Source organism: Pristiophorus japonicus, chromosome 1 (assembly GCF_044704955.1).
Source record: "Pristiophorus japonicus isolate sPriJap1 chromosome 1, sPriJap1.hap1, whole genome shotgun sequence".
NCBI lineage: Eukaryota > Metazoa > Chordata > Chondrichthyes > Pristiophoridae > Pristiophorus > Pristiophorus japonicus.
Window position 1 is genome coordinate 539,449,840 of NC_091977.1, and position 27,366 is coordinate 539,477,205.

Sequence of the window (27,366 nt, forward strand, 5' to 3'; positions counted from 1 at the left end):
TAATCGTTTTCTCTTCACATATCTATAGAAGCTTTTGCAGTCAGTTTTTATGTTCCCTACAAGCTTACTCTCATAATCTATTTTCCCCCTCCTAATTAAACCCTTAGTCCTGCTCTGCTGAATTCTAAATTTCTCCCAGTCCTCAGGTTTGCTGCTTTTTCTGGCCAATTTATATGCCTCTTCCTTGGATTTAACACTTTCCCTAATTTCCCTTGTTAGCCATGGTTGAGCCACCTTCCCTTTTTTATTCTTACGCCACACAGAGATGTACAATTGTTGTAGTTCATCCATGTGATATTTAAATGTCTGCCAGTGCCTATCCACTGTCAACCCTTTAAGTATCATTCTCCAGTCTATCCTCGCCAATTCACGTCTCATACCATCGAAGTTTCCTTTCTTTAAGTCTCTGAATTAACCGTGTCACTCTCCAGCTTAATAAAGAATACTCCATATTAATTAATCCTTGTTTATTACCCATCACCCAGTCTAGGATGGCCTGCTCTCTAGTTAGTTCCTCAACATATTGGTCGAGAAAACCATCCCTTATGCACTCCAGGAAATCCTCTTCCACCGTATTGCTTCCAGTTTGGTTAGCCCAATCTATGTGCATATTAAAGTCACCCATGATAAGTGCTGCACCTTTATTGCATGCACCCCTAATTTCCTGTTTGATGCCCTTCCCAACATCACTACTACTGTTTGGAGGTCTGTACACAATTCCCACTGACGTTTTTTGCCCTTTGGTGTTCTGCAGCTCCACCCACATAGATTCCACATCATCCAAGCTAATGTCCTTCCGAACTATTGCGTTAATCTCCTCTTTAACCAGTAACGCTACCCCACCTCCTTTTCCTTCCTGTCTATCCTTCCTGAATATTGAATACCCCTGGATGTTGAGTTCCCAGCCTTGGTTACCCTGGAGCCATGTCTCCGTAATCCCAATTACATCATATCCGGTAACTGCTATCTGCGCAGTTTCCGAGTTTTTAAATAGTTTTTTTAATTATGGTTAAAAATAAATGTAACGTAGTGGGCAAGGTATTTAAAAATAATGTGTGATTTTTAAATTTAATTTAAATATATTTTTGTATGTTTTAAGACTCTTCTGCCTATAACAGTAGGCTATGCGCCTGCTTCTATCAGGCACAAGAGTTTTGAGGCCATTGGCCGGGCGAGATATGGGTAAATCCCGCAATCTGCCCGTGCAAATGTCCTCGCTCCCGAGATGCGGAGGATCGGTCGAGCTCCAGCTTGACAGACCGGAAAAGCCGGTTTTCAGTGCATGTGCATTGTGTGCTGAAAACCAGCTTTTGCGATGCTTTCCCGGGTCCGTACACACCTGTACACATCCCGTACACACTCCGTACACACCCTGTATGCACTCCATACGCACCCCTTACGCACCCCTTACACACTCTGTACACACCCCGTACACACTCCGTACACACTCCGTACACACCCCGTATACTCTCCCTATACACCCCGTACACACCCTGTACACACTCTGTACACACCCCGTACACTCTCCCTACACACCCCGTACACACTCCGTACACACCCCGTCCGTACACAGCCCGTACACCCTCCGTACACACTCCGTACACACCCCGTACACACCCCGTACACACTCCGTCCGTACACACTCTGTCCGTACACAGCCCGTACACGCTCCGTACACACCCCGTACACATCCCGTACACACTCCGTACACACCCCGTACACACCTTGTACACACCCCGTACACACTCCGTGCACACTCCGTACACACCCCGTCCGTACATGCTCCGTACACGCTCCGCACACACTCCGTACACACTCCGTACACACTCCGTACACACCTCGTACACACCCCGTACACATTCCGTACACACTCCGTACACACTCCGTACACACCTCGTACACACCCCGTACACACTCCGTACACACTCCGTACACACCCCGTACGCAGGCCGTACACACCCCGCAAACACTCCATACGGACCCAGGGAGGCTGGGATTTCAGGGCTATTGTATCATCTTCATAGCAGTCCCTCGGAATCGAAGAAGACTTGCTTCCACTCTAAAAGTGAGTTCTCAGGTGACTGAACAGTCCAATACGGGAATCACAGTTTCTGTCACAGGTGGGACAGACAGTGGTTGGAGGAAAGGGAGGGTGGGGAGTCTGGTTTGCCGCACGCTCCTTCCGCTGCCTGCGCTTGCTTTCTGCATGCTCTCGGCGACGAGACTCGAGGTGAGTCAGGACCACTGTAACAATAGTGCACAATGTGTAGACATTTCTTTCTCATGTCGAATTGTTTGCCCCAATTCTCCTCCTGTTTTCTGTCTGGCTCTGCTTGCTTGGGGTAAGTCGCTTGGGCTCAGTCACCCCCTTGCGGTGTCTCCCCCAACACCACCCCCCCACCCCCCACCCCGGGCCTGTTGTTATTTGAAGTTTTTGATGCTTTGATGCCTTTGCGTGCGGAAGTGAGCCATTTTACTGACCCGGAGCGCTTGCTTGTGTTTTTTTTTTGTGTGTCTTTCTGCAGACGGCGGCGACGGAGATGATGACCCCTCGTGCTCGTGGCCCCCCTCGTCTCCATCCAGCAAGGACCAGGCTTCGCCCGGCCACGGGGAGAGCTGCGACTTTGGCGACGAGGAGGGGGGCGCCGGGCTGCCCTACCCCTGCCAGTTCTGCGACAAGACCTTCAGCCGGCTCAGCTACCTGAAGCACCACGAGCAGAGCCACGGCGACAAGCTCCCGTTCAAGTGCACTTTCTGCAGCCGCCTCTTCAAGCACAAGCGCAGCCGGGATCGCCACGTCAAGCTGCACACCGGCGACAAGAAGTACCACTGCAGCGAGTGCGACGCTGCCTTCTCCCGCAGCGACCACCTCAAGATCCACCTCAAGACCCACGCCTCCGGCAAGCCTTACAAGTGTGCGGTCTGTCGCCGGGGCTTCCTGACGGCCAGCTCGCTGCATGGCCACATGCAGGTCCACGAGAAGGCCAAGGAGGAGGAGGAGGAGGAGGAGGAAGGGCCGGCCGGCAGCGGCGGCGGTGGGGCAGCGCTGTCCCTCTCCCGCCTGGAGGAGTGGAAGCTGCGCGACTCCCGCAAGTGCTGCCAGTGCGAGGAGGGCTTCGACCTGCCCGAGGACCTCCAGCGGCACATCGCCGAATGCCACCCCGAGTGCTCGCCCAGCGAGGAGCGCGCGTCGGCCGCCTTCCCCTGCGCCTACTGCCCGGACCTCTTCGCCGAGGAAGGGGGGCTGCTGGCCCACGTGGACCGGGCGCACGGTGGCGGCGGCGCCCGGGAGAAGGGCGGCGGCGGCGGCGTCTGCTCCGAGCGCTTCCCGCCGGCCGACCAGCTCTACGCCCGGGTGGACGGCCACCACCAACACCAGCAGCACCAGCACCACCACCACCACCACCACCACCCGTTGCCCAGCAACCACAGCGACAGCCCCTCGCTGGCCACGGCCGGCTACACCTCCGTGTCCAGCACCACGCCCGACTCCAACCTGTCGGCGGACAGCTCCGGCGTGCTGGACGCGGCGGCCCCCTCCTGCTCCCTGCCCGCCAAGCCCCGCGCCAAGAAGCGGGCCCACCAGCCGGCCCCCGAGGGGGCGACCACCGCCGCTATCCCGCCTCCCGCCCCCAAGCAGGCCAAGGCCGGCTACAGCTGCGTCTACTGCAGCAAGCAGGTCTTCAGCAGCCTGGCCGTGCTGCACATCCACCTGAGGACCATGCACCTGGACAAGCCCGAGCAGGCCCACACCTGCCACTTCTGCCTGGAGGTGCTGCCCTCCCTCTACAACCTGAACGAGCACCTGCGCCAGGCCCACGAGGCCCTGCCCGAGACCCTGCTGGTGCCCGCCCTGGTCTACCAGTGCAACTTCTGCCCCGAGTCCCTCAGCGACCTCAACGGCCTGCAGGAACACATCCGCTGCACACACAGCTTCAGCAGCCTGGTGACCAAGGACAACAACGCCTTCTTCTGCCCCCACTGCCTCATGGGCTTCCTGACCGAGGCCTCGCTGGAGGAGCACGCGCAGCTGGCCCACGGCGACGCGGGCAGCGCCCGCTTCGACTCCCCGCTGCCGGGCGCCGCCGGCAAGGAGCCGGTGCTGGAGGTCTACTCCTGCTCCTACTGCACCAACTCCCCCATCTTCAGCAGCGTGCCCAAGCTGAGCAAGCACGTCAAGGAGAACCACAAGAACATCCCGCTGGCCCTGCACTACAACAACGGCAGCAAGAAGTCAAGCCGGGCCACCAGCCCGCTGTCGCCGCTCGGCGTGGAGCCCGGCGCGGGCAAGGGGCCGCCGGGCGCGGCGGGCGAGTACTGCTGCAACCAGTGCAGCGCCAAGCTCGCCTCCTTCGAGGGCTTCCAGGCCCACCTGAAGAGCCACCTGGGCACCCTGCCGAAGAGGCCGTCCTGCCCCCAGTGCAGCAAGGAGTTCCCGTCCCCCGAGCCCCTGCTCAAGCACGTGACGGCCCACTTCATGATCACCTCCACCTACTACACCTGCGAGAGCTGCGACAAGCAGTTCACCTCGGTGGACGACCTGCAGAAGCACCTGTTGGACATGCACACCTTCGTCTTCTTCCGCTGCACCCTGTGCCAGGAGGTCTTCGACTCCAAGGTCTCCATCCAGCTGCACCTGGCCGTCAAGCACAGCAACGAGCGGAAGGTCTACCGCTGCACCTCCTGCAACTGGGACTTCCGCAGCGAGGCCGACCTGCAGTTGCATGTGCAGCGCAACCACCTGGACCACCAGGGCAAGGCGCACAAGTGCATCTTCTGCGGGGAGGTGTTTGGCACGGAGGTGGAGCTGCAGTGTCACATCACCACGCACAGCAAGAAGTACAACTGCAAGTTCTGCAGCAAGGCCTTCCACGCGGCGCTGCTGCTGGAGAAGCACCTGCGGGACAAGCACTGCGCCTACGAGGCCAAGCCCCCCGGCGGCGGGGGAACCTCGAACGGCGCGGGGGAGCCGGCCCCCCACAAGGAGGAGGCAGCCGAGCAGCTGCAGCAACTGCTGGCCAACCACCACCGGGCAGGGGAGGGCGCCCCGCCGGGCCGGGAGGAGGGCAGCGAGGAAGAGGTGGACAACCCGGAGACCATGTACACCTGTGACATCTGCGGGGCGGCCTACACCCTGGACTCGCTGCTGCAGAACCACCAGCTGCGCGACCACAACATCCGGCCGGGCGACAGCGCGGTGGTGAGGCGCAAGGCCGAGCTGATCAAGGGCAGCCACAAGTGCAACGTCTGCGCCCGCACCTTCTTCTCCGAGGCGGGGCTGCGCGAGCACGCCCAGACCCACCTGGGCCCCGTCAAGCACTACATGTGCCCCATCTGCGGCGAGCGCTTCCCCTCGCTGCTCACCCTGACCGAGCACAAGGTGACCCACAGCAAGAGCCTGGACACGGGCACCTGCCGCATCTGCAAGACCCCATTGCAGTCGGAGGAGGAGTTCCTGGAGCACTGCCAGATGCACCCCGACCTGCGCAACTCGCTCACCGGCTTCCGCTGCGTGGTCTGCATGCAGACCGTCACGTCCACCCTGGAGCTGAAGATCCACGGCACCTTCCACATGCAGAAGACGGGCAACGGGCCGGGCGTCCAGCAGCCCGCCCCGCGCACGGCCAACCCGCCGCCGCCGTGCCCGCTCCCGCCGCCGAAGCTCTACAAGTGCGCCTCCTGCCTGAAGGAGTTCCGCTCCAAGCAGGAGCTGGTCAAGCTGGACATCAACGGCTTGCCGTACGGGCTCTGCGCCCACTGCGTCGGCGGCAAGCAGGCCGGAGGCGGCCTGAGCCTCAACGGCAGCCGGCAGCTCTCCAACCCCAGCCCGGCCGAGGGCAAGGCCAAGGGCGGCGGCGGCAACGGCAACGGCAACGGCAACGGCAACGGGGCCAAGAGCCGCTGCCTCAACTGCAACGTCAAGTTCGAGTCGGAGGCCGAGCTTCAGAGCCACACCCTGGCCGCCCACGCCGAGCCGCTTCCGGACACCAACAACCACCTGAAAACCCCCCGGGTCTCGCCCATGCCCAAAGTCAGCCCGCCACAGCCGGAGGAGGTAATTAACCAAAACCAAATCGGGGGCTCGCTTCTCACTGCCGGTGATGGGGGGGGGCATGCTTAGCAAGGTGGGGTGGTGCGATTCGCAGGGAAAATGTCCAAACACGATTTCCTGCTTCTTCCCAACGCGATATAGAAACATAGAAAATAGGTGCAGGAGTCGGCCATTCGGCTCTTCGAGCCTGCACCACCATTGAATATGATCATAGCTGATCATTCACCTCAGTACCCCTTTCCTGCTTTCTCTCCATACCCCTTGATCACTTTAGCCATAAGGGCCATATCTAACTCCCTCTTGAATATATCCAATGAACTGGCCTCAACAACTCTCTGCGGCAGGGAATTCCGCAGGTTAACAACTCTCTGAGTGAAGAAGTTTATCCTCATCTCAGTCCTAAATGGCCTACCCCTTATCCTTAGACTGTGTCCCCTGGTTCTGGACTTCCCCAACATCGGGAACGTTCTTCCCGCATCTAACCTGTCCAGTCCCGTCAGAATCTCATGTGTTTCTATGAGATCCCCTCTCATCCTTCTAAACTCCAGTGAATACAGGCCCAGTTGATCCAGACTCTCCTCATATGTCAGTCCTGCCATCCCTGGAATCAGTCTGGTGAACCTTCGCTGCACTCCCTCAATAGCAAGAACGTCCTTCCTCAGATTAGGAGACCAAAACTGAACACAATATTCCAGTTGAGGCCTCACCAAGGCCCTGTACAACTGCAGTAAGACCTCCCTGCTCCTATTCTCAAATCCTCTCGCTAGGAAGGCCAACATATCATTTGCCTTCTTCACCGCCTGCTGTACCTGCATGCCAACTTTCAATGTCTGATGAACCATGACACCCAGGTCTCGTTGCATCTCCCCTTTTCCTAATCTGCCGCCATTCAGATAATATTCTGCCTTCGTGTTTTTGCCACCAAATTGGATAACCTCATATTTATCCACATTATACTGCATCTGCCATGCATTTGCCCACTCTCCAACCTGTCCAAATCACCCTGCAGCCTCTTAGCGTCCCTCTCACAGCTCACACCGCCACCCAGTTTAGTGTCATCTGCAAACTTGGAGATATTACCCTCAATTCCTTCATCCAAATCGTTAATGTATATTGTAAATAGCTGGGGTCCCAGCACTGAGCCCTGCGGCACCCCACTAGTCACTGCCTGCCATTCTGAAAAGGACCCGTTTATCCCGACTGTCTGCTTCCTGCCTGCCAACCAGTTCTCTATCCATGCCAGTACATTACTCCCAATACCATGTGCCTTGATCTTGTACACCAATCTCTTGTGTGGGACCTTGTCAAAGGCCTTTTGAAAGTCCAAGCTTGAGCTTGAGAGATGTGGAGCACGTTATGGAAACTGAACAGTAACTTTTCCAGTAAAAGCAAACCAAGAACTAGGGTTTATTTCTAGAGGGTTAGAATTGAAAAGTAGAGAAGTTATGCTAAACTTGTATCAAACAGTTATTATTTAAATGGAGAAAGATTGCAAAGTGCTGCAGTACAGCGGGACCTGGGGGTACTTGTGCATGAAACACAAAAGGATAGTATGCAGGTACAGCAAGTGATCAGGAAGGCCAATGGAATCTTGGCCTTTATTGCAAAGGGGATGGAGTATAAAAGCAGGGAAGTCTTACTACAGTTATACAGGGTATTGGTGAGGCCACACCTGGAATACTGCGTGCAGTTTTGGTTTCCAGATTTACGAAAGGCTATACTTGCTTTGGAGGCAGTTCAGAGAAGGTTCACTCGGTTGATTCCGGGGATGAGCGGGTTGACTTATGAGGAAAGGTTGAGGAGGTTGGACCTCTACTCATTGGAATTCAGAAGAATGAGAGGTGATCTTATCGAAACGTATAAGATTATGAGGGGGCTTGACAAGGTGGATGCAGAGAGGATGTTTCCACTGATGGGGGAAACTAGAACTAGGGGGCATGATCTTAGAATAAGGGGCCGCCCAATGGGATGAGGAGAAATTTCTTCTCTCAGAGGGTTGTAAATCTGTGGAATTCGCTGCCTCAGAGAGCTGTGGAGGCTGGGACATTGAATAAATTTAAGACAGAAATAAACAGTTTCTTAACCGATAAGAGAATAAGGGGTTATGGGGAGCGGGCGGGGAAGTGGAGCTGAATCCACGATCAGATTAGCCATGATTGTATTAAATGGCGGAGCAGGCTCGAGGGGCCGTATGGCCTACTCCTGCTCCTATTTCTTATGTTCTTATGAATCTTGGTTAGACCACATTGGGAGCACTGCGTACAGTTCTGGTCGCCATACTATAAAAAGAATATAGAGGCACTGGAGAGGGTGCAGAGAAGATTTACAAGGATGATACCAGAAATGTGAGGGTATACATATCAGGAAAGGATGAATAGGTTGGGTCTCTTATCTCTTGAAAAGAGAAGGCTGAGGGGTGAACTAATAGAGGTCTTTAAAATGATGAAAGGTTTTGACAGAGTGGATACAGAGAGAGTGTTTCCACTTGTGGGGAAGAGCATAACTAGAGGCCATCAATATAAGATAGTCACCCAGAAATCCAATGGGGAATTCAGGAGAAACTTCTTTACCCAGAGAGCGGTGAGAATGTGGAACTCGCTGCCACAGGGAGGGGTTGAGGCGAATAGTATCGATGTATTTAAGGGGAGGCTGGACAAGCATATGGGGGAGAAGGGAATAGAGGGTTATGCTGATAGATTTAGATGAGGAAAGACGGGAGGAGGCTCGAGTGGAGCATAAACGCCGGCAGGGACTGGTTGGGCCGAATGGCCTGTTTCTGGGCCGTATATCCAATGTAATCCTGTGTAACCTGCTGTCATGGTTCCTATGAAAATGCATCATTCCATTCATCGTTTGGGGGGGGAGGGTGGGAAGGAGGGGGACACGAGACAGTGAGGTCAACGCCCGCACTGAAGACTAACTGGAGAGATAAGATCAACGTGAGAGTAAGCAGTGAGTTCTTCATTTGATATTTTGTTCAATCAGCACTAAAGATCTATAGCTTTTCAAGGTATAACATGGCAACACAAGCACCTCGTTGGTTAGGCCTCAGCTGGACTATTCGGGGCACGCACTTTCGGAAGGATGTCAAGGCCTTGGAGAGGGTGCGGAGGAGATTTACCAGAATGGTAACAGGGGATGAAGGGCTTGTGGGAAGAGACTGGAGAAGCTGGGATTGTTCATCTTAGAGCAGAGAAGCTTAAGAGCAGATTTGATAGAGGTGTTCAAAATTACGAAAGGTTTAGATATAGTAAATAAGGAGAAACTGCTTCCAGGGGCAGGAGGGTCAGAAACCAGAGGGACACAGATTTAAGGTGATCGGCAAAAGAACCAGAGGGGGAGATGAGGAGAATATTTTTACGCAGCGAGTTGTTGTGATCGGGAACGCGCTGCCTGAAAGGGCGGTGGGAGCAGTTTCAATAGTGACTTTCAAACAGGGAATTGGATAAATACTTCAAAAGGAAAAATGAGCCGGGCTGTGGGGAAAGATCAAGGGGAGTGAGACTGATTAGCCCTACCTAAGAACATAAGAACATAAGAAATAGGAGCAGGAGTAGGCCATCCCGCCCCTCGAGCCTGCTCCGTCATTTAATACCATCATGGCTGATCCGATCATGGACTCAGCTCCACTTCCCCGCCCGCTCCCCATAACCCCTTACTCCCTTATCGCTCAAAAATCTGTCTATCTCCGCCTTAAATATATTCAATGTCCCAGCCTCCACAGCTCTCTGAGGCAGCGAATTCCACAGATTTACAACCCTCTGAGAGAAGAAATTCCTCCTCATCTCAGTTTTAAATGGGCAGCCCCTTATTCTAAGATTATGCCCCCTAGTTCTAGTCTCCCCTATCAGCGGAAACATCCTCTCTGCATCCACCTTGTCAAGCCCCCTCATAATCTTATATGTTTTGATAAGATCACCTCTCATTCTTCTGAATTCCAATGAGTAGAGGCCCAACCTCCTCAACCTTTCCTCATAAGTCAACCCCCTCATCCCCGGAATCAACCGAGTGAACCTTCTCTGAATTGCTTCCAAAGCAAGTATATCCTTTTTTAAATATGGAGACCAAAACTGCACGCAGTATTCCAGGTGTGGCCTCACCAATACCCTGTATAACTGTAGTAAGACTTCCCTGCTTTTATACTCCATCCCCTTTGCAATAAAGGCCAAGATTCCATTGGCCTTCCTGATCACTTGCTGTACCTGCATACTATCCTTTTGTGTTTCATGCACAAGTGCCCCCAGGTCACGCTGTACTGCAGCACTTTGTAATCTTTCTCCATTTAAATAATAACTTGCTCTTTGATTTTTTCTCTGCCAAAGTGCATGACCTTACACTTTCTAACATTATACTCCATCTGCCAAATTTTTGTCCACTCACTTAGCCTGTCTCTGTCCTTTTGCAGATTTTGTGTGTCCTCCTCACACATTGCTTTTCCTCCCATCTTTGTATCGTCAGCAAACTTGTCTACGTTACACTCAGTCCCTTCTTCCAAATCGTTAATATAGATTGTAAATAGTTGGGGTCCCAGCACTGATCCCTGCGGCACCCCACTAGTTACCGATTGCTAACCCGAGAATGAACCATTTATCCCGACCTCTCTGTTTTCTGTTTGTTAGCCAATCCTCTATCCACGCTAATATATTATCCCCAACCCCATGAACTTTTATCTTGTGCAGTAACCTTTTATGTGGCACCTTGTCAAATGCCTTCTGGAAGTCCAAATACACCACATCCACTGGTTCCCCTTTATCCATCCTGTTCATTACATCCTCAAAGAATTCTAGCAAATTTGTCAAACATGACTTCTCCTTCATAAATCCATGCTGACTCTGCCTGACCATTAAAGAAAGAAAGACTTGCATTTATATAGCGCCTTTCACGACCACCGGACATCCCAAAGCATTTTACAGCCAATTAAGTACTTTTGGAGTGTAGTCACTGTTGTAATGTAGGATACACGGCAGCCAATTTGCACACAGCAAGCTCCCACAAACAGCAATGTGATAATGACCAGATAACCTTTATGTTGATTGAGGGATAAATATTGGCCCCAGGATACCAGGGATAACTCCCCTGCTCTTCTTCTAAATAATGCCTTGGGATCTTTCGCACCCACCTGAGAGAGAGCAGACAGGGCCTCGATTTAACGTATCATCTGAAAAGCGGCATCTCCGACAGTGCAGCGCTCCCTCAGTACTACCCCTCTGACAGTGCAGCGCTCCCTCAGTACTATCCCTCCAATAGTGCAGCATTCCCTCAGTACTGCCCCTCCGACAGTGCAGCGCTCTCTCAGTACTGCCCTTCCAACAGTGCAGCGAACCCTCAGTACTATCCCTCCAACAGTGCAGCGCTCCCTCAGTACTGCCCCTCCGACAGTGCGGCGCTCCCTCAGAGCTGCCCCTCCGACAGTGCGGCGCTCCCTCAGTGCTGCCCCTCCGACAGTGCGGCGCTCCCTCAGTGCTGCCCGTCCGACAGTGCGGCGCTCCCTCAGTACTGCCCCTCCGACAGTGCGGCACTCCCTCAGTACTGCCCCTCCCACAGTGCGGCGCTCCCTCAGTACTGCCCCTCCCACAGTGCAGCGCTCCCTCAGTACTGCTCCTCTGACAGTGCGCCACTCCCTCAGTACTGCCCCTCCATCAGTGCTGTGCTCCCTCAGTACTGCCCCTCCGACAGTGCAGCGCTCCCTCAGTACTGCTCCTCCAACAGTGCAATGTTCCCTCAGTACTGCCCCCTGACAGTGCAGCGCTCCCTCAGCACTGCTCCTCCAACAGTGCAATGTTCCCTCAGTACTGCCCCCTGACAGTGCAGCGCTCCCTCTGTACTGCTCCTCCAATAGTGCGGCACTCCCTCTTACTGCTCCTCTGACAGTGAGGCGCTCCCTCAGCACTGCACTGGGAGTGTCAGCTTAGATTTTTGTGCACAAGTCCCTGGAGTGGGACTTGAACCCACGACTTTCTGACTCAGAAGGAAGTGTGCTGCCCACTGAGTCACGGCTGACATCCATAACTCGGGGTTAGTGAAGTTGATGCTCAAGGTGCAACTATCTGATGGATACAATGGGCTTGATGGCTTCGAATTTTCATTTTTTATTTCTTCCTGACTTTGCTAAGTAATTAGTAAAGAAAACCTGAACGTCCTTGAAGCATTTTTAGACAAAATATCTCCTCTGGCCACCTTTGACCCAATCTAAAGAGGCAGGAATTGCCTGACCTACTTCTTTATTTGTTACATTTGATTACATTTGAAGTGGGACGAGGGTTTAAATTTGATAGCTGCAGTAAAAGACACCCATGCACTCATATGCCACAGCAGGAGTATGGCACGAGGGTGTTTATTTGCTAATATGCGGCAGAAATCAGCCTGGTTTCAGTCAAAATTAGGCCTCATAAAATGATAGAACACAGGAGAGAGAAATGGGTTAATGCCAACAACAAAAACAACTTGAATTTATATAGCGCCTTTAACGTAGTGAGAGGTCCAAAGGCGCTTCACGGGAGTGTTATGAGATAAAGAATTGGACACCGAGCCGCATAAGTAGAAATTAGTGCAGGTGACCAAAATCTTGGTCAAAGAGGAATGGTTTAGGGAGCGTCTTTACAGCCAGTTGTTGTGGTGCTTACAGGTACCAACGATATAGGTAAAAGACGGGATGAGGTCCTACAAGCTGAATTTAGGGAGCGGGGAGTTAAGTTAAAAAGTAGGACCTCAAAAGTAATAATCTCAGGATTGCTACCAGTGCCACGTGCTAGTCAGAGTAGGAATCGTAGGAGAGCTCGGATGAATATGTGGCTTGAGGAGTGGTGCAGAAGGGAGGGATTCAAATTCCTGGGGCATTGGAACCGGTTCTGGGGGAGGTGGGACCAGTACAAACCGGACGGTCTGCACCTGGGCAGGACCGGAACCAATGGGCAGGAGGAGTGTTTGCTAGTGCTGTTGGGGAGGGGTTAAACTAATATGGCAGGGGGATGGGAACCTACGCAGGGAGACAGAGGGAAGTAAAATGGGGGCAGAAGCAAAAGATAGAAAGAAGAAAAGTAAAAGTGGAGGGCAGAGAAACCCAAGGCAAAAATCAAAAAGGGCCACATTACAGCAAAATTCTAAAGGGACAAAGAGTGTTAAAAAGACAAGCCTGAAGGCTCTGTGCCTCAATGCAAGGAATATTCGGAATAAGGTGGACGAATTAACTGCGCAGGCAGCTATTAATGAATATGATATAATTGGGATTACGGAGACATGGCTCCAGGCTGGGAACTCAACATCCGGGGTATTCAACATTCAGGAAGGATAGACAGAAAGGAAAAGGAGGCGGAGTGGTGTTGCTGGTTAGAGAAGAAATTAATGCAATAGTAAGGAAGGACATTAGCCTGGATGATGTGAAATCGGTATGGGTGGAGCTGCGGAATTCCAAAGGGCAGAAAACGTTAGTGGGAGTTGTGTACAGACCACCAAACAGTAGTAGTGAGTTTGGGGACAGCATCAAACAAGAAATTAGGGATGTGTGCAATAAAGATACAGCAGTTATCATGGGCGACTTTAATTTACATATTGATTGGGCTAACCAAACTGGTAGCAATACGATGGAGGAGGATTTCCTGGAGTGTATTAGGGATGGTTTTCTAGACCAATATGTCGAGGAATCAACTAGAGGGCTGGCCATCCGAGACTGGGTGATGTGTAATGAGAAAGGACTAATTAGCAATCTTGTTGTGCGAGGCCCCTTGGGGAAGAGTGCCCATAATATGGTAGAATTCTTTATTAAGATGGAGAGTGACATAGTTAATTCAGAGACTAGGGTCCTGAACTTAAGGAAAGGTAACTTTGATGGTGTGAGATGTGAATTGGCTAGAATGGACTGGAAAATGATACTTAAAGGGTTGACGGTGGATAGGCAATGGCAAACATTTACTGAGCACATGGATGATCTTCAACAATTGTACATCCCTGTCTGGAGTAAAATAAAACAGGGAAGGTGGCTCAACCGTGGCTAACAAGGGAAATTAAGGATAGTGTTAAAACCAAGGAAGAGGCATATAAATTGGCTAGAAAAAGCAGCAAACCTGAGGTCTGGGAGACATTTAGAATTCAGCAGAAAAGGACAAAGGGTTTAATTAGGAGGGGGAAAATAGAGTATGAGAGGAAGACTGCAAAAGCTTCTATAGATATGTGAAGAGAAAAAGATTAGTGAAGACAAACGTAGGTGCCTTGCAGTCAGATTCAGGTGAATTTATAATAGGGAACAAAGAAATGGCAGAACAATTGAAAAAGTACGTTTGTTCTGGCTTCACGAAGGAAGATGCAAATAACGTTCCGGAAATACGAAGAGACCGAGGGTATAGCGAAAAGGAGAAACTGAAGGAAATCCTTATTAGTCAGGAAATTGTGTTAGGGAAATTCATGGGATTGAAGGCCGATAAATCCCCAGGGCCTGATAGTCTGCATCCCAGAGTACTTAAAGAAGCGGCCCGAGAAATAGTGGATACATTAGAAACATAGAAACATCGAAAATAGGTGCAGGAGTAGGCCATCGGCCCTTCGAGCCTGCACCACCATTCAATAAGATCATGGCTGATCATTCACCTCAATACCCCTTTCCTGCTTTCTCTCCATACCCCTTGATCCCTTTAGCCGTAAGGGCAATAGGTGATCATCGACTCCGGATCAGTTCCTATGGACTGGAGGGTAGCTAATGTAACACCACTTTTTTAAAAAGGAGGGAGAGAGAAAACGGGTAATTATAGACCGGTTAGCCTGACATCAGTAGTGGGGAAAATGTTGGAATCAATTATTAAAGAGGAAATAGCAGCGCATTTGGAAAGCAGTGACAGGATCGGTCCAAGTCAGCATTGATTTATGAAAGGGAAATCATGCTTGACAAATCTTCTAGAATTTTTTGAGGATGTAACTAGTAGAGTGGACAAGGGAGAACCAGTGGATGTGGTATATTTGGACTTTCAAAAGGCTTTTGACAAGGTCCCACACAAGAGATTGTTGTGCAAAATTAAAGCACATGGTATTGGGGGTAATGTACTGACGTGGATAGAGAACTGGTTGGCAGACAGGAAGCAGAGAGTCGGGATTAACGGGTCCTTTTCAGAATGGCAGGCAGTGACTAGTGGAGTGCCGCAAGGCTCAGTGCTGGGACCCCAGCTATTTACAATATACATCAATGATCTGGATGAAGGAATTGAGTGTAATATCTCCAAGTTTGCAGATGACACTAAGCTGGGTGGCGGTGTGAGCTGTGAGGAGGATGCTAAGAGGCTGCAGGATGACTTAGACAGGTTAGTTGAGTGCGCAAATGCATGGCAGATGCAGTATAATGTGGATAAATGTGAGGTTATCCACTTTGGTGGCAAAAACATGAAGGCAGAATATTATCTGAATGGCGGCAGATTAGGGAAAGGGGAGGCGTAACGAGACCTGGGTGTCATGGTACATCAGTCATTGAAGGTTGGCATGCAGGTATAGCAGGCGGTGAAGAAGGCAAATGGTATGTTGACCTTCATAGCGAGGGGATTTGAGTATAGGAGCAGGGAGGTCTTACTGCAGTTGTACAGGGCCTTGGTGAGGCCTCACCTGGAATATTGTGTTCAGTTTTGGTCTCCTAATCTGAGTAAGAATGTTCTTACTATTGAGGAAGTGCAGCGAAGGTTCACCAGACTGATTCCCGGGATGGCAGGACTGACATATGAGGAGATCCTGTATTCACTGGAGTTTAGAAGGATGAGAGGAGATCTCATAGAAACATATAAAATTCTGACGGGACTGGACAGGTTAGATGCAGGAAGAATGTTCCCGATGTTGGGGAAGTCCAGAACCAGGGGTCACAGTCTAAGGATAAGGGGTAAACCATTTAGGACCGAGATGAGGAGAAACTTCTTCACTCAGAGAATTGTGAACCTGTGGCATTCTCTACTGCAGAGAATTGTTGAGGCCAGTTTGTTAGATATATTGAAGAGGGAGTTAGATGTGGCCCTTACGGCTAAAGGGTTCAAGGGGTATGGAGAGAAAGCAGGAAAGGGGTACTGAAATGAATGATCAGCCATGATCTTATTGAATGGCGGTGCAGGCTCGAAGGGCCGAATGGCCTACTCCTGCACCTATTTTCTATGTTTCTTAAAGGAGGAAAGAGAGGTAGAGAGGTGGAGAGGTTTAGGGAGGGAGTTCCAGAGCTTGGGGCCCAGGCAGCCGAAGGCACGGCCATCGATGGTTGAGCGATTATAATCAGGGATGCTCAAGAGGACAGAATTAGTGAGAATGGTTTCCAGTGCTTGCGGGGTGTCTCGGACAAGGGGGACATACAACATTGTATTTATATAGCGCCTTTAACGCAGTGAAATGTCCCAAGCTGCTTCACAGCAGTGCAAAAAGACAAGAGAAAAAATTTGACACCGAGCCTCATAAGAAGAAATTACGGCAGATGACCCAAAAGCTGGGTCAAAGAGGTCGGTTTTAAGGAGCGTCTTGAAGGAGGAGAGAGATGCAGAGAGGCGGAAAGGTTTAGGGAGGGAGTTCCAGAGCTTGGGGCCCAGGCAACAGAAGGCACGGCCACCGATGGTGGAACGATTATAATCAGGGATGGTCAGGAGGGCAGAATTAGAGGAGCGCAGAGATCTCGGGGGGAGTTGTGGGGCTGGAGGAGATTACAGAGATAGGGAGGGGGCGAGGGCCATGGAGGGATTTGTAAACAAAGATAAGAATTTTTAAATTGTAACCTTAAAATCAGAGCCAGGCCGTTGAGGAGAGAAGTTAAGAAACATTTCTTCTCGCAAAGGTGGGTAGAATTGTGGAACTCACTCCCACAAAAAGCAATCGATGCTGGGACTTAATTAATAGTTTTTAAATCTGGGATCGATAGATTTTTGCTCGCCAGTGGTATGAAGAGAGATGGAGGCAAGGCGGGTAAATGGAGTTAGGTCGCAGATCAGTCAGGATCTCATTGAATGGTGGAAACATAGAAAATAGATGCAGGAGTAGGCCATTCGGCCCTTCGAGCCTGCACCACCATTCAGTATGATCATGGCTGATCATTCCCCCAGTACCCCTTTCCTGCTTTCTCTCCATACCTCTTGATCCCTTTAGCCGTAAGGGCCACATCTAACTCCCTTTTGAATATATCTAATGAACTGGCCTCAACAACTTTCTGTGGTAGAGAATTCCACAGGTTTACAATTCTCTGAGTGAAGAAGTTTATCCTCATCTCAGTCCTAAATGGCTTACCCCTTATCCTTAGACTGTGTCCCCTGGTTCTGGACTTCCCCAACATTGGGAACATTCCTCCCGCATCTAACCTGTCCCGTCCCGTCAGAACCTTATACGTTTCTATGAGATCCCCTCTCATCCTTCTAAATTCCAGTGAATATAAGCCTAGTCGATCCAGTCTTTCTTCATATGTCAGTCCTGCCATCCCGGGAATCAGTCTGGTGAACCTTCGCTGCACTCCCTCAATAGCAAGAACGTCCTTCCTCAGATTAGGAGACCAAAACTGAACACAATATTCCAGGTGGGGCCTCACCAAGGCCCTGTACAACTACAGTAAGATCTCCCTGCTCCTATTCTCAAATCCTCTCGCTAGGAAGGCCAACATACCATTTACCTTCTTCACCGCCTGCTGCACCTGCATGCCAACTTTCAATGACTGATGTCGAGGGGCTGCACGGCCTATTTCTGTTGCTATGTTGTCCTAGCACCATAATTATCTCAGATGTCCTCCTGGGGATGAACTTTTCCAAGGACACATCCGCACAAGGCAGGTGATAACTCACCTGGAAGGGGAGTCTTTGGTCCCTGTAACTATCCCCAGTTGAATGATTTGATTGACAACTCAGTCAAGAGCCTTGATAACGTGTCCAGAAGGTCTCCTTGTTAAAACTGAAGGCACGTGAATTATGGCAAGAGGTGAATCCTTTGATACACAAAAAGTTCGTATGCTGGTACAGCAAGTGATCAGGAAGGCAAATGGAATGTTGGCCTTTATTGCAAGGGGGATAGAGTATAAAAGCAGAGAAGTCCTGCTACAACTGTACAGGGTATTGGTGAAGCCACACCTGGAGTACTGCGTACAGTTTTGGTCTCTGTATTTAAGGAAGGATATACTTGCATTGGAGGCTGTTCAGAGAAGGTTCACTAGATTGATTCTGGAGATGAAGGGGTTGACTTATGAAAAAAGGTTGGGCCTATACTCATTGGAGTTTAGAAGAATGAGAGGTCACCTTATTTAAACATATAAGATACTGAGGGGGCTCGACAAGGTAGATGCAGAGAGGATGTTTCCCCTTGTGCGGGAATCTAGAACTAGAGGGCGAAGTTTCAGAATAAGGGATCTCCCATTTAGAACTGAAATGAGGTGGACATTTCTTCTCTAAGGGTTGTAAATCTGTGGAATTTTCTGCCCCAGAGAGCTGTGAAGGCTGGGTCATTGAATATATTTAGGACAGAGATAGACAGAATTTTGAGCGATAAGGGAATAAAGGGTTATGGGGAGTGGGCAGGGAAGTGGAGTTGAGTCCATGATCAGATTGGCCAGGATCTTATTGAATGGCGGAGCGGCTCGAAGGGCCAAATGGCCGACTCCTCCTCCTATTTCTTATGTTCTTATGCTAACATATGAATCCGCACTAGAGAAAAAGAAGATATAAAGAGGGTCGTTAGAACAGATTCTTCAGAATTCGACAAGGCTTAGCCAACCGTTTCTCTCGCGATTGTAATGTGTGCAATCTCTGGTTTTGTAAGTGTGACCTTAAGTATATCATAGATCCATAGAATAGTACAGTACAGCACAGAAGGAGGCCATTCGGCCCATTCTTTCGAAGAGCGATCCAGTCAGCCCTGCTCACCCCGCTCTTTCCCCCTATCCCTGCAGTGTTTTCTGCTTCAAGTGTTTATCCATTTTGCCTTTTGAAGGCTACTGTTGAATCTGTCCCCACCCCCCGATCAGGCAGTGTGTTCTAAATCCTAACCACTCGCTGCGTAAAAATGTTATTCCTCATGTCGCCTCTGGTTCTTTTGCCGATCACCTTAAATCTGTGTCCTCTGGTTACCAAAAATTCAGCCATTAAATGGTAGGAAAGGGACCTTGGAGTGCATGTCAAGCATCATCATAGGCAGTCCCTCGAGATCGAGGAAAAAATAGAAACATAGAAAATAGGTGCAGGAATAGGCCATTCAGCCCCTCGAGTCTGCACCTCCATTCAATAAAATCGTGGCTGATCATTCAACCTCAGTACCCCTTTCCTGCTTTTTCTCCATACCCCTTGATCCCTTTAGCAGTAAGGGCCATATCTAACTCCCTCTTAAATATTTCTAACGACTGCCCTCAACAATGTTTTGTGGCAGAGAATTCCACAGGTTAACAACTCTCTGAGTGAAGAAGTTTCTCCTCATCTCGGTCCTAAATGGCTTACCCTTTATCCTTAGACTGTGACCCCTGGTTCTGGACTTCCCCAACATCGGAAACATTCTTCCTGCCTCTAACCTGTCCAATCCTTTTAGAATTTTGCATGTTTCTATAAGATCCCCTCTCATTCTTCTAAACTCCATTGAATACAGGTCCAGTCTCTCCTCATATGTCAGTCCTGCCATCCCGGGAATCAGTCTGGTGAACCTTCACTGCACTCTCTCAATAGCAAGACTTGTTTCCACTCTAAGCAAGACCTCCCTGCTCCTATACTCAAATCCCCTCGCTATGAAGGCCCACGTGCCATTTGCCTTCTTCACCGCCTGCTGTACCTGCATGCCAACCTTCAATGACTGATGTACCATGACACCCAAGTCTCGTTGCACCTCCCCTTTTCCTAATCTGCCGCCATTCAGATAATATTCTCCCTTCATGTTTTTGCCACCAAAGTGGATAACCTCACATTTATCACATTATACTTCATCTGCCATGCATTTGCCCACTCACTTAACCTGTCCAAGTCACCCTGCAGCCTCTTAGCATCCTCCTCACAGCTCACACCGTCACCCAACGTAGTGTCATCAGCAAACTTGGAGATATTACTCTCAATTTCTTCATCTAAATCATTGATGTATATTGTAAATAGCTGGGGTCCCAGCACTGAGCCCTGTGGCACCCCACTAGTCACTGCCTGCCATTCTGAAAAGGACCCATTTATCCCGACTCTCTGATTCCTGTCTGCCAACCAGTTCTATATCCACGTCAATACATTACCCCCAATACCATGTGCATTAATTTTGCACAACAATCTCTTATTTGGGAACTTGTCAAAAGCCTTTTGAAAGTCCAAATACACCACATCCACTGGTTCTCCCTTGTCCACTCTACTAGTTACATCCTCAAAAAATTCTAAAAGATTTGTCAAGCATGATTTCCCTTTCATAAATCCAAGCTGACTTGGACCGATCCTGTGACTGCTATCCAAATGCGCTGCTATTTTATCCTTAATAATTGATTCCAACAATTTCCCCACTACTGATGTCAGGTTAACCGGTCTATAATTACCCGTTTTCTCTCTCCCTCCTTTTGTAAACAGTGGTGTTACATTAGCTACCCTCCAGTCCATAGAAACTGATCCAGAGTCGATAGACTGTTGGAAAATGATCACCAATGCATCCACTATTTCTAGGGCCACGTCCTTAAGTACTCTGGGATGCAGACAATCAGGCCCTGGGGATTTATTGGCCTTCAATTCCATCAATTTCCCGAACACAATTTCCTGACTAATAAGGATTTCCTTCAGTTCCTCCTTTTCACTAGACCATCGGACCCCTAGTATTTCCAGAAGGTTATTTGTGTTTTCCTTAGTGAAGACAGATCCAAAGTATTTGTTCAATTGGTCTGCCATTTCTTTGTTCTCCATTATAAATTCACCTGATTCTGACTGCAAGGGACCTACATTTGTCTTCACTGATCTTTTTTTCTTCACATATCTATAGACACTTTTGCAGTCAGTTTTTATGTTCCCAGCATGCTTCCTCTCATACTCTATTACCCCCCCTCCTAATTAAACCCTTTGTCTTCCTCTGCTGAATTCTAAATGTCTCCCAGTCCTCAGCTTTGCTGCTTTTTCTGGCCAATTTATATGCCTCTTCCTTGGATCCCTAATTTCCCTTGTTAGCCACGGTTGAGCCACCTTCCCTGTTTTATTTTTATTCCAGACAGGGATGAACAATTGTTGATGTTCATCCATGTGATCTTTAAATGTCTGCCATTGCCTATCCACCGTCAACCCTTTAAGTATCATTCGCCAGTCTATTCTTGCCAATTCACATCTCATATCATCGAAGTTACCTTTCTTTAAGTTCAGAACCCTAGTCTCTGAATTAATTGTGTCACTCTCCATCTTAATAAAGAATTCTAGCATATTATGGTCACTCTTCCCCAAGGGGCCTCGCACAACAAGATTGCTAATTAGTCCTTTCTCGTTACACATCGCCCAGTCTAGGATGGCCAGCCCTCTAGTTGGTTCCTCAACATATTGGTCGAGAAAACCACCCCTAATACACTCCAGGAAATCCTCCTCCACCGCATTGCTACCAGTTTGGTTAGCCCAATCTATATGTAGATTAAAGCTGTCATGATAACTGCTGTACCTTTATTGCACGCATCCCTAATTTCTTGTTTGATGCTGTCCCCAACCTCACTACTACTGTTTGGTGGTCTGTACACAACTCCCACTAGCATTTTCTGCCCTTTGGTATTCCGCAGCTCCACCCATACCGATTCTACATCATCCAAGCTAATGTCCTTCTTTACTATTGCATTAATTGCTTCTCGAACCAGCAACGCTACCCCACCTCCTTTTCCTCTCTGCCTATCCTTCCTAAATGTTGTATACCCCTGGATGTTGAGTTCTCAGCCTTGGTCACCCTGGAGCCATGTCTCCGTAATTACAATTATATCATATTTGTTAATAGCTGTCTGCGCAGTTAATTCTTCGACCTTATTACGAATACTCCTCGCATTGAGGCACAGAGCCTTCAGGCTTGACTTTTTAACACACTTTGTCCCTTTAGACTTTTGCTGTAATGTGGCCCTTCTTGATTTTTGCCTTGGGTTTCTCTACCCTCCACTTTTATTTTTCTTCTTTCTGTCTTTTGCTTCTGCCCCCATTTTACTTCCCTCTGTCTCCCTGCATAGGCTCCCATCCCCCTGCCATATTAGTTTAACCCCTCCCCATCAGCACGAGCAAACACTCCCGCTAGAATCTGGGTGCCATGGTACATCAGTCATTGAAAGTTGGCATGCAGGTGCAGCAGGCAGTGAAGAAGGCAAATGGTATGTTGGCCTTCATAGCTAGGCGATTTGAGTATAGGAGCAGGGAGGTCTTGCTGCAGATGTATAGGGCCTTGGTGAGGCCTCACCTGTAATATTGTGTTCCATTTTGGTCTCCTAATCTGAGGAAGGACGTTCTTGCTATTGAGGGAATGCAGTGAAGGTTCACCAGGCTGATTCCTGGGATGGCAGGACTGACATATGAGGAGAGACTGGATTAACTGGGCCTGTATTCACTGCAGTTTAGAAGAATGAAAGGGGATCTCATAGAAACATATAAAATTCTGACGGGATGGGACAGGTTAGATGTGGGTGGACTGTTCCTGATGTTGGGGAAGTCCAGAACCAGGGGTCACAGTCTAAGGATAAGGGGTAAGCCATTTAGGACCGAGATGAGGAGAAACTTCTTCACTCAGAGAATTGTGAACCTGTGGAATTCTCTTCCACAGACAGTTGTTGAGGCCAGTTAATTAGACATATTCAAGAGAGAGTTAGATATGTCCCTTACGGCTAAAGGGATCAAGGGGTATGGAGAGAAAACAGGAAAGGGATACTGAGGTGAATGATCAGCCATGATCTTATTGAATGGTGGTGCAGGCTCGAAGGGCCGAATGGCCTACTCCTGTACCTATTTTCTATGTTTCTATGTTTCTCAGGTGACTGGACAGTCCAATACGGTAATTACAGTCTCTGTCACAGGTGGGACAGACAGTGGTTGGAGGAAAGGGTGGGTGGGGAGTTTGGTTTGCCGCACGCTCCTTCCGCTGCCTGCGCTTGGTTTCTGCATGCTCTCAGCGACGAGACTCGAGGTGCTCAGCGCCCTCCCAGATGCTCTTCCTCCACTTCGGGCGGTCTTTGGCCAGGGACTCCCAGGTATCAGTGGGGATGTGCATTTTATCAGGGAGGCTTTGCGGGTGTCCTTGAAAAGTTTCCTCTGCCCACCTGGGGTTCGCTTGCCATATAGTAGTTCCGAGAAGAGTGTCCACAGATCCCTGAAAGTAGCAGGCCGGGTGGATGAGGTGGTTAAGAAGGCATACGGAATACTTGCCTTTATTAGCCGAGGCATAGAATACATGAGCAGGGAGGTAATGCTTCAACTGTATAAAACACTGGTTAGGCCACAACTAGAGTACTGCGTGCAGATCTGGTCACCACATTACAGGAAAGATGTGATTGCACTGGAGAGGATACAGAGGAGATTTACGAGGATTTTGCCGGGACTGAAGAATTTTAGCTATGAGGAAATATTTGATAGGCTGGGTTTGTTTTCTTTCAAACAGAGGAGGCTGAGGGGAGATGTGATTGAGGTGTATAAAATTATGAGGGGCCTGGATAGAGTGCATTGGACGGACCTGTTTCCCTTGGCAGAGGGATCAACAACCAGGGGCATAGATTTAAAGTAATTGTGGAGAAGTTTGGAGGGGATTTGAGGTTAAATGTTTTCACCCAGAGGGTGGTGGGGGTCTGGAACTCACTGCCTGAAAGGGTGGTAGAGGCAGAAACCCTCATCGCATTTAAAAAGTACTTGGATGAGCACTTGAAGAGCCGTAACCTACAGGGCTACGGATCGAGAGCTGGAAAGTGGGATTAGTCTGGGTAGATCTTGGTCAGCCGGCACGGACACGATGGGCCGAAATGGCCTCCTTCTGTGCTGTTTTATGATTTCTATCATTCCGTGACTTCCAAGATTCTTGTCGTCTGCAAATTTTGAAATTGTGCCAAGTGCCTCCAAGCAATCCATTTGTCATTAATAGTTATGTTAATCATGGTGTGTGTGTAATTATTGGTAATAATACTTATCATTGTATGCTTAATTCCCACGGGAGCGAATAAATGCCGATTACCTCGAGAAATGACTGATAAATCTGTAAGTACATCCATTCTCTGACGGGTGAGAGTTATCGATGAAGATTTTGAAATGCATATAATGGAAGATGGGGAGGCAGTGTAGATCAGTGAGGAGTGGATGGTGGGAGGAGAGGGACCTGGGACCGGGTACGTTATGGGAAACAGAGCTGTTTTCTTATTCGTTCATGGGATGTGGGCATCGCTGGCAAGGCCGGCATTTATTGCCCCATCTTTAATCGCCCTCGAGAAGGTGGTAGTGTGGTTGACTCTTAACTGCCCTCTGAAATGGCCCAGCGAGACACTCAGTCGTACCAAACTGCTACAAAGAAGAGCAGTTCAAGAAGGCGTCTCACCACCACCTTCTCGAGGGCGATTAAGGATGGGGCAACAAATGCCGGCCTTGCCAGCGATGCCCACATCCCAGGAACAATATTTAAGGAAAGAAGGTGGTGGTGAGCCGCCTTCTTGAACCGCTGCAGTCCGTGTGGTGAAGGTGCTCCCACAGTGCTGTTAGGGAGGGAGTTCCAGGATTGTGACCCAGCGACGATGAAGGAACGGCCGATATATTTCCAAGTCAGGATGGTGTGTGACTGGGAGGGGAACGTGGAGGTGGTGGTGTTCCCATGCACCTGCTGCCCTCGTCCTTCTAGGTGGTAGAGGTCGCGGGTTTGGGGCAAGTTGGAGTTTGTGTCGAGTTGGGGGGTGACGGGGGGTAGGATCGAGGGAAGCGTTGGGGGTGTCAAACCAGGAGGATCACTTTGGTTCGTCATTTCCTTGAAGAAGTCAAGGAGCTTGGTCCAGCAGTATCTTTCCCTTCTGGAGCCACTGCAAACTGCATTATAGCCGTACCAATAATCCTCACTTTCCTTCTGATAATTGATCCCATTATTTGACAAGGTATGGGGAACTAATAATCCAGCAGTTGCCTGTGTCATATGAAGAAAGGTTGAGTAGGTTGGGCCTGTACTCATTGGAGTTCAGAAGAATGAGAGGTGATCTTATTGAAACATATAAGATTCTGAGCGGTAGATGCAGAGAGAATGTTTCCCCTCATGGGGGAATCTAGAACTAGGGGCATAGTTTCAAAATAAAGGGCTGCCCATTTAAAAACGGAGATGAGGAGGAATTTCTTCTCTCAGAGGGTCGTGAATCTTTGGAATTCTCTGCCCTAGAATGCTGTTGAGGATGTGTCATTAAAAATCTCAGAGGCTCAGTACTGAGGGAGCGCCGCACTGTCGGAGGGGCAGTACTGAGGGAGCGCCGCACTGTCGGAGGGGCAGTACTGAGGGTGCGCCACACTGTCGGAGGGGCAATACTGAGGGAGCGCCGCACTGTCGGAGGGGCAGTACCGAGGGAGTGCCGCACTGTCGGAGGGGCAGTACTAAGGGAGCGCCGCACTGTCGGAGGGGCAGTACTGAGGGAGCGCCGCACTGTCGGAGGGGCAGTACTTAGGGAGTGCCGCACTGTCGGAGGTGCAGTACTGAGGGAGTGATGCACTGTTGGAGGTGCAGTACTGAGGGAGTGCCGCACTGTCGGAGGTGCAGTACTGAGGGAGTGCCGCACTGTCGGAGGTGCAGTACTGAGGGAGTGCTGCACTGTCGGAGGGGCAGTACTGAGGGAGTGCTGCACTGTCGGAGGTGCAGTACTGAGGGAGTGCCGCACTGTCGGAGGGGCAGTACTGAGGGAGCGCCGCACTGTCGGAAGGGCAGTACTGAGGGAGTGCTGCACTGTCGGAGGTGCAGTACTGAGGGAGTGCTGCACTGTTGGAGGTGCAGTACTGAGGGAGTGCTGCACTGTCGGAGGTGCAGTACTGATGGAGTGCCGCACTGTCGGAGGTGCAGTACTGAGGGAGTGCTGCACTGTCAGAGGTGCAGTACTGAGGGAGTGCTGCACTGTCAGAGGTGCAGTACTGAGGGAGTGCTGCACTGTTGGAGGTGCAGTACTGAGGGAGTGCTGCACTGTCGGAGGTGCAGTACTGATGGAGTGCCGCACTGTCGGAGGGGCAGTACTGAGGGAGTGCCGCATTGTCGGTGGGGCAGTACTGATGGAGTGCCGCACTGTTGGAGGGGCAGTACTGTCGGAGGTGCAGTACTGAGGGAGTGCTGCTCTGTCCCCTGTAAAACTGTTCTGCACTGAAGTGTTGTTGGAAAGTGTACACCCAGTGCGACTTGCTCTAGTTTGCTGCCCGAGTTCTGTGAAAGTTATCAATCTGGCTCCTGGTCTTTGCTTATCTCTGAAATCTCAGATCATGTTAAACTTAATAATTTTGTGGTCGCTGCACCCCATGGGACAAACACCACTTATATTTTTTGTGTGGTGTCTGCGTCTTGGTGTGAATCCCAGTTCATGACGGAGATGGCCATTCATTGGCTTCACTACTGCACTGGGCCAAGAGACACTCGTACATCACGTCTACCAACTCTGCCGCAAAAAACACTTGGGGTTTCTCCATTTATGTTCGCTTATTTTGAAGTCTCCCATTCAGAAAAAGTCAAAGAGCAAGTTACTATTTAAATGGAGAAAGATTGCAAAGTGCTGCAGTACAGAGGGACCTGGGGGTACTTGTACATGAAACACAAAAGGATAGTATGTAGGTACAGCAAGTGATCAGGAAGGCCAATGGAATCTTGGCCTTTATTGCAAAGGGGATGGAGTATAAAAGCAGGGAAGTCTTGCTACAGTTATACAGGGTATTGGTGAGGCCACACCTGGAATACTGCGTGCAGTTTTGGTTTCCATATTTACGAAAGGATATACTTGCTTTGGAGGCAGTTCAGAGAAGGTTCACTCGGTTGATTCCGGAGATGAGGGGGTTGACTTATGAGGAAAGGTTGAGGAGGTTGGGCCTCTACTCATTGGTTCTCAGAAGAATGAGAGGTGATCTTATCGAAACGTATAAGATAATGAGGGGGCTTGACAAGGTGGATGCAGAGAGGATGTTTCCACTGACGGGGGAGACTAGAACTGGGGGGCATAAGGGGCCGCCCTTTTAAACTGAGATGAGGAGGAATTTCTTCTCTCTGAGGGTTGTAAATCTGTGGAATTCTCTGCCCCAGAGAGCTGTGGAGGCTGGGTCATTGAATATATTTAAGACGGAGATAGGCAGATTTTTGAGCAATAAGGGAGTAAAGGGTTATGGGGAGCGGGCAGGGAAGTGGAGCTGAGTCCATGATCAGATCAGCCATGACCTTATTAAATGGCGGAGCAGGCTCAAAGGGCCGTATGGCCG

At 49.9% G+C, this 27,366-nt stretch overlaps 1 protein-coding gene across 1 annotated transcript in view; it reads left to right on the forward strand.

Annotated features, from left to right (window-relative positions):
* LOC139261518 (zinc finger protein 521-like) overlaps positions 1-27,366 on the forward strand; it is a 671,704-nt gene that overhangs the window by 261,621 nt on the left and 382,717 nt on the right. Inside the window, exon 3 of the mRNA XM_070877069.1 lies at positions 2,526-6,055. Coding sequence (XP_070733170.1) covers positions 2,526-6,055 — 3,530 coding nt within the window. The remainder of the gene's footprint in view (positions 1-2,525; positions 6,056-27,366) is intronic.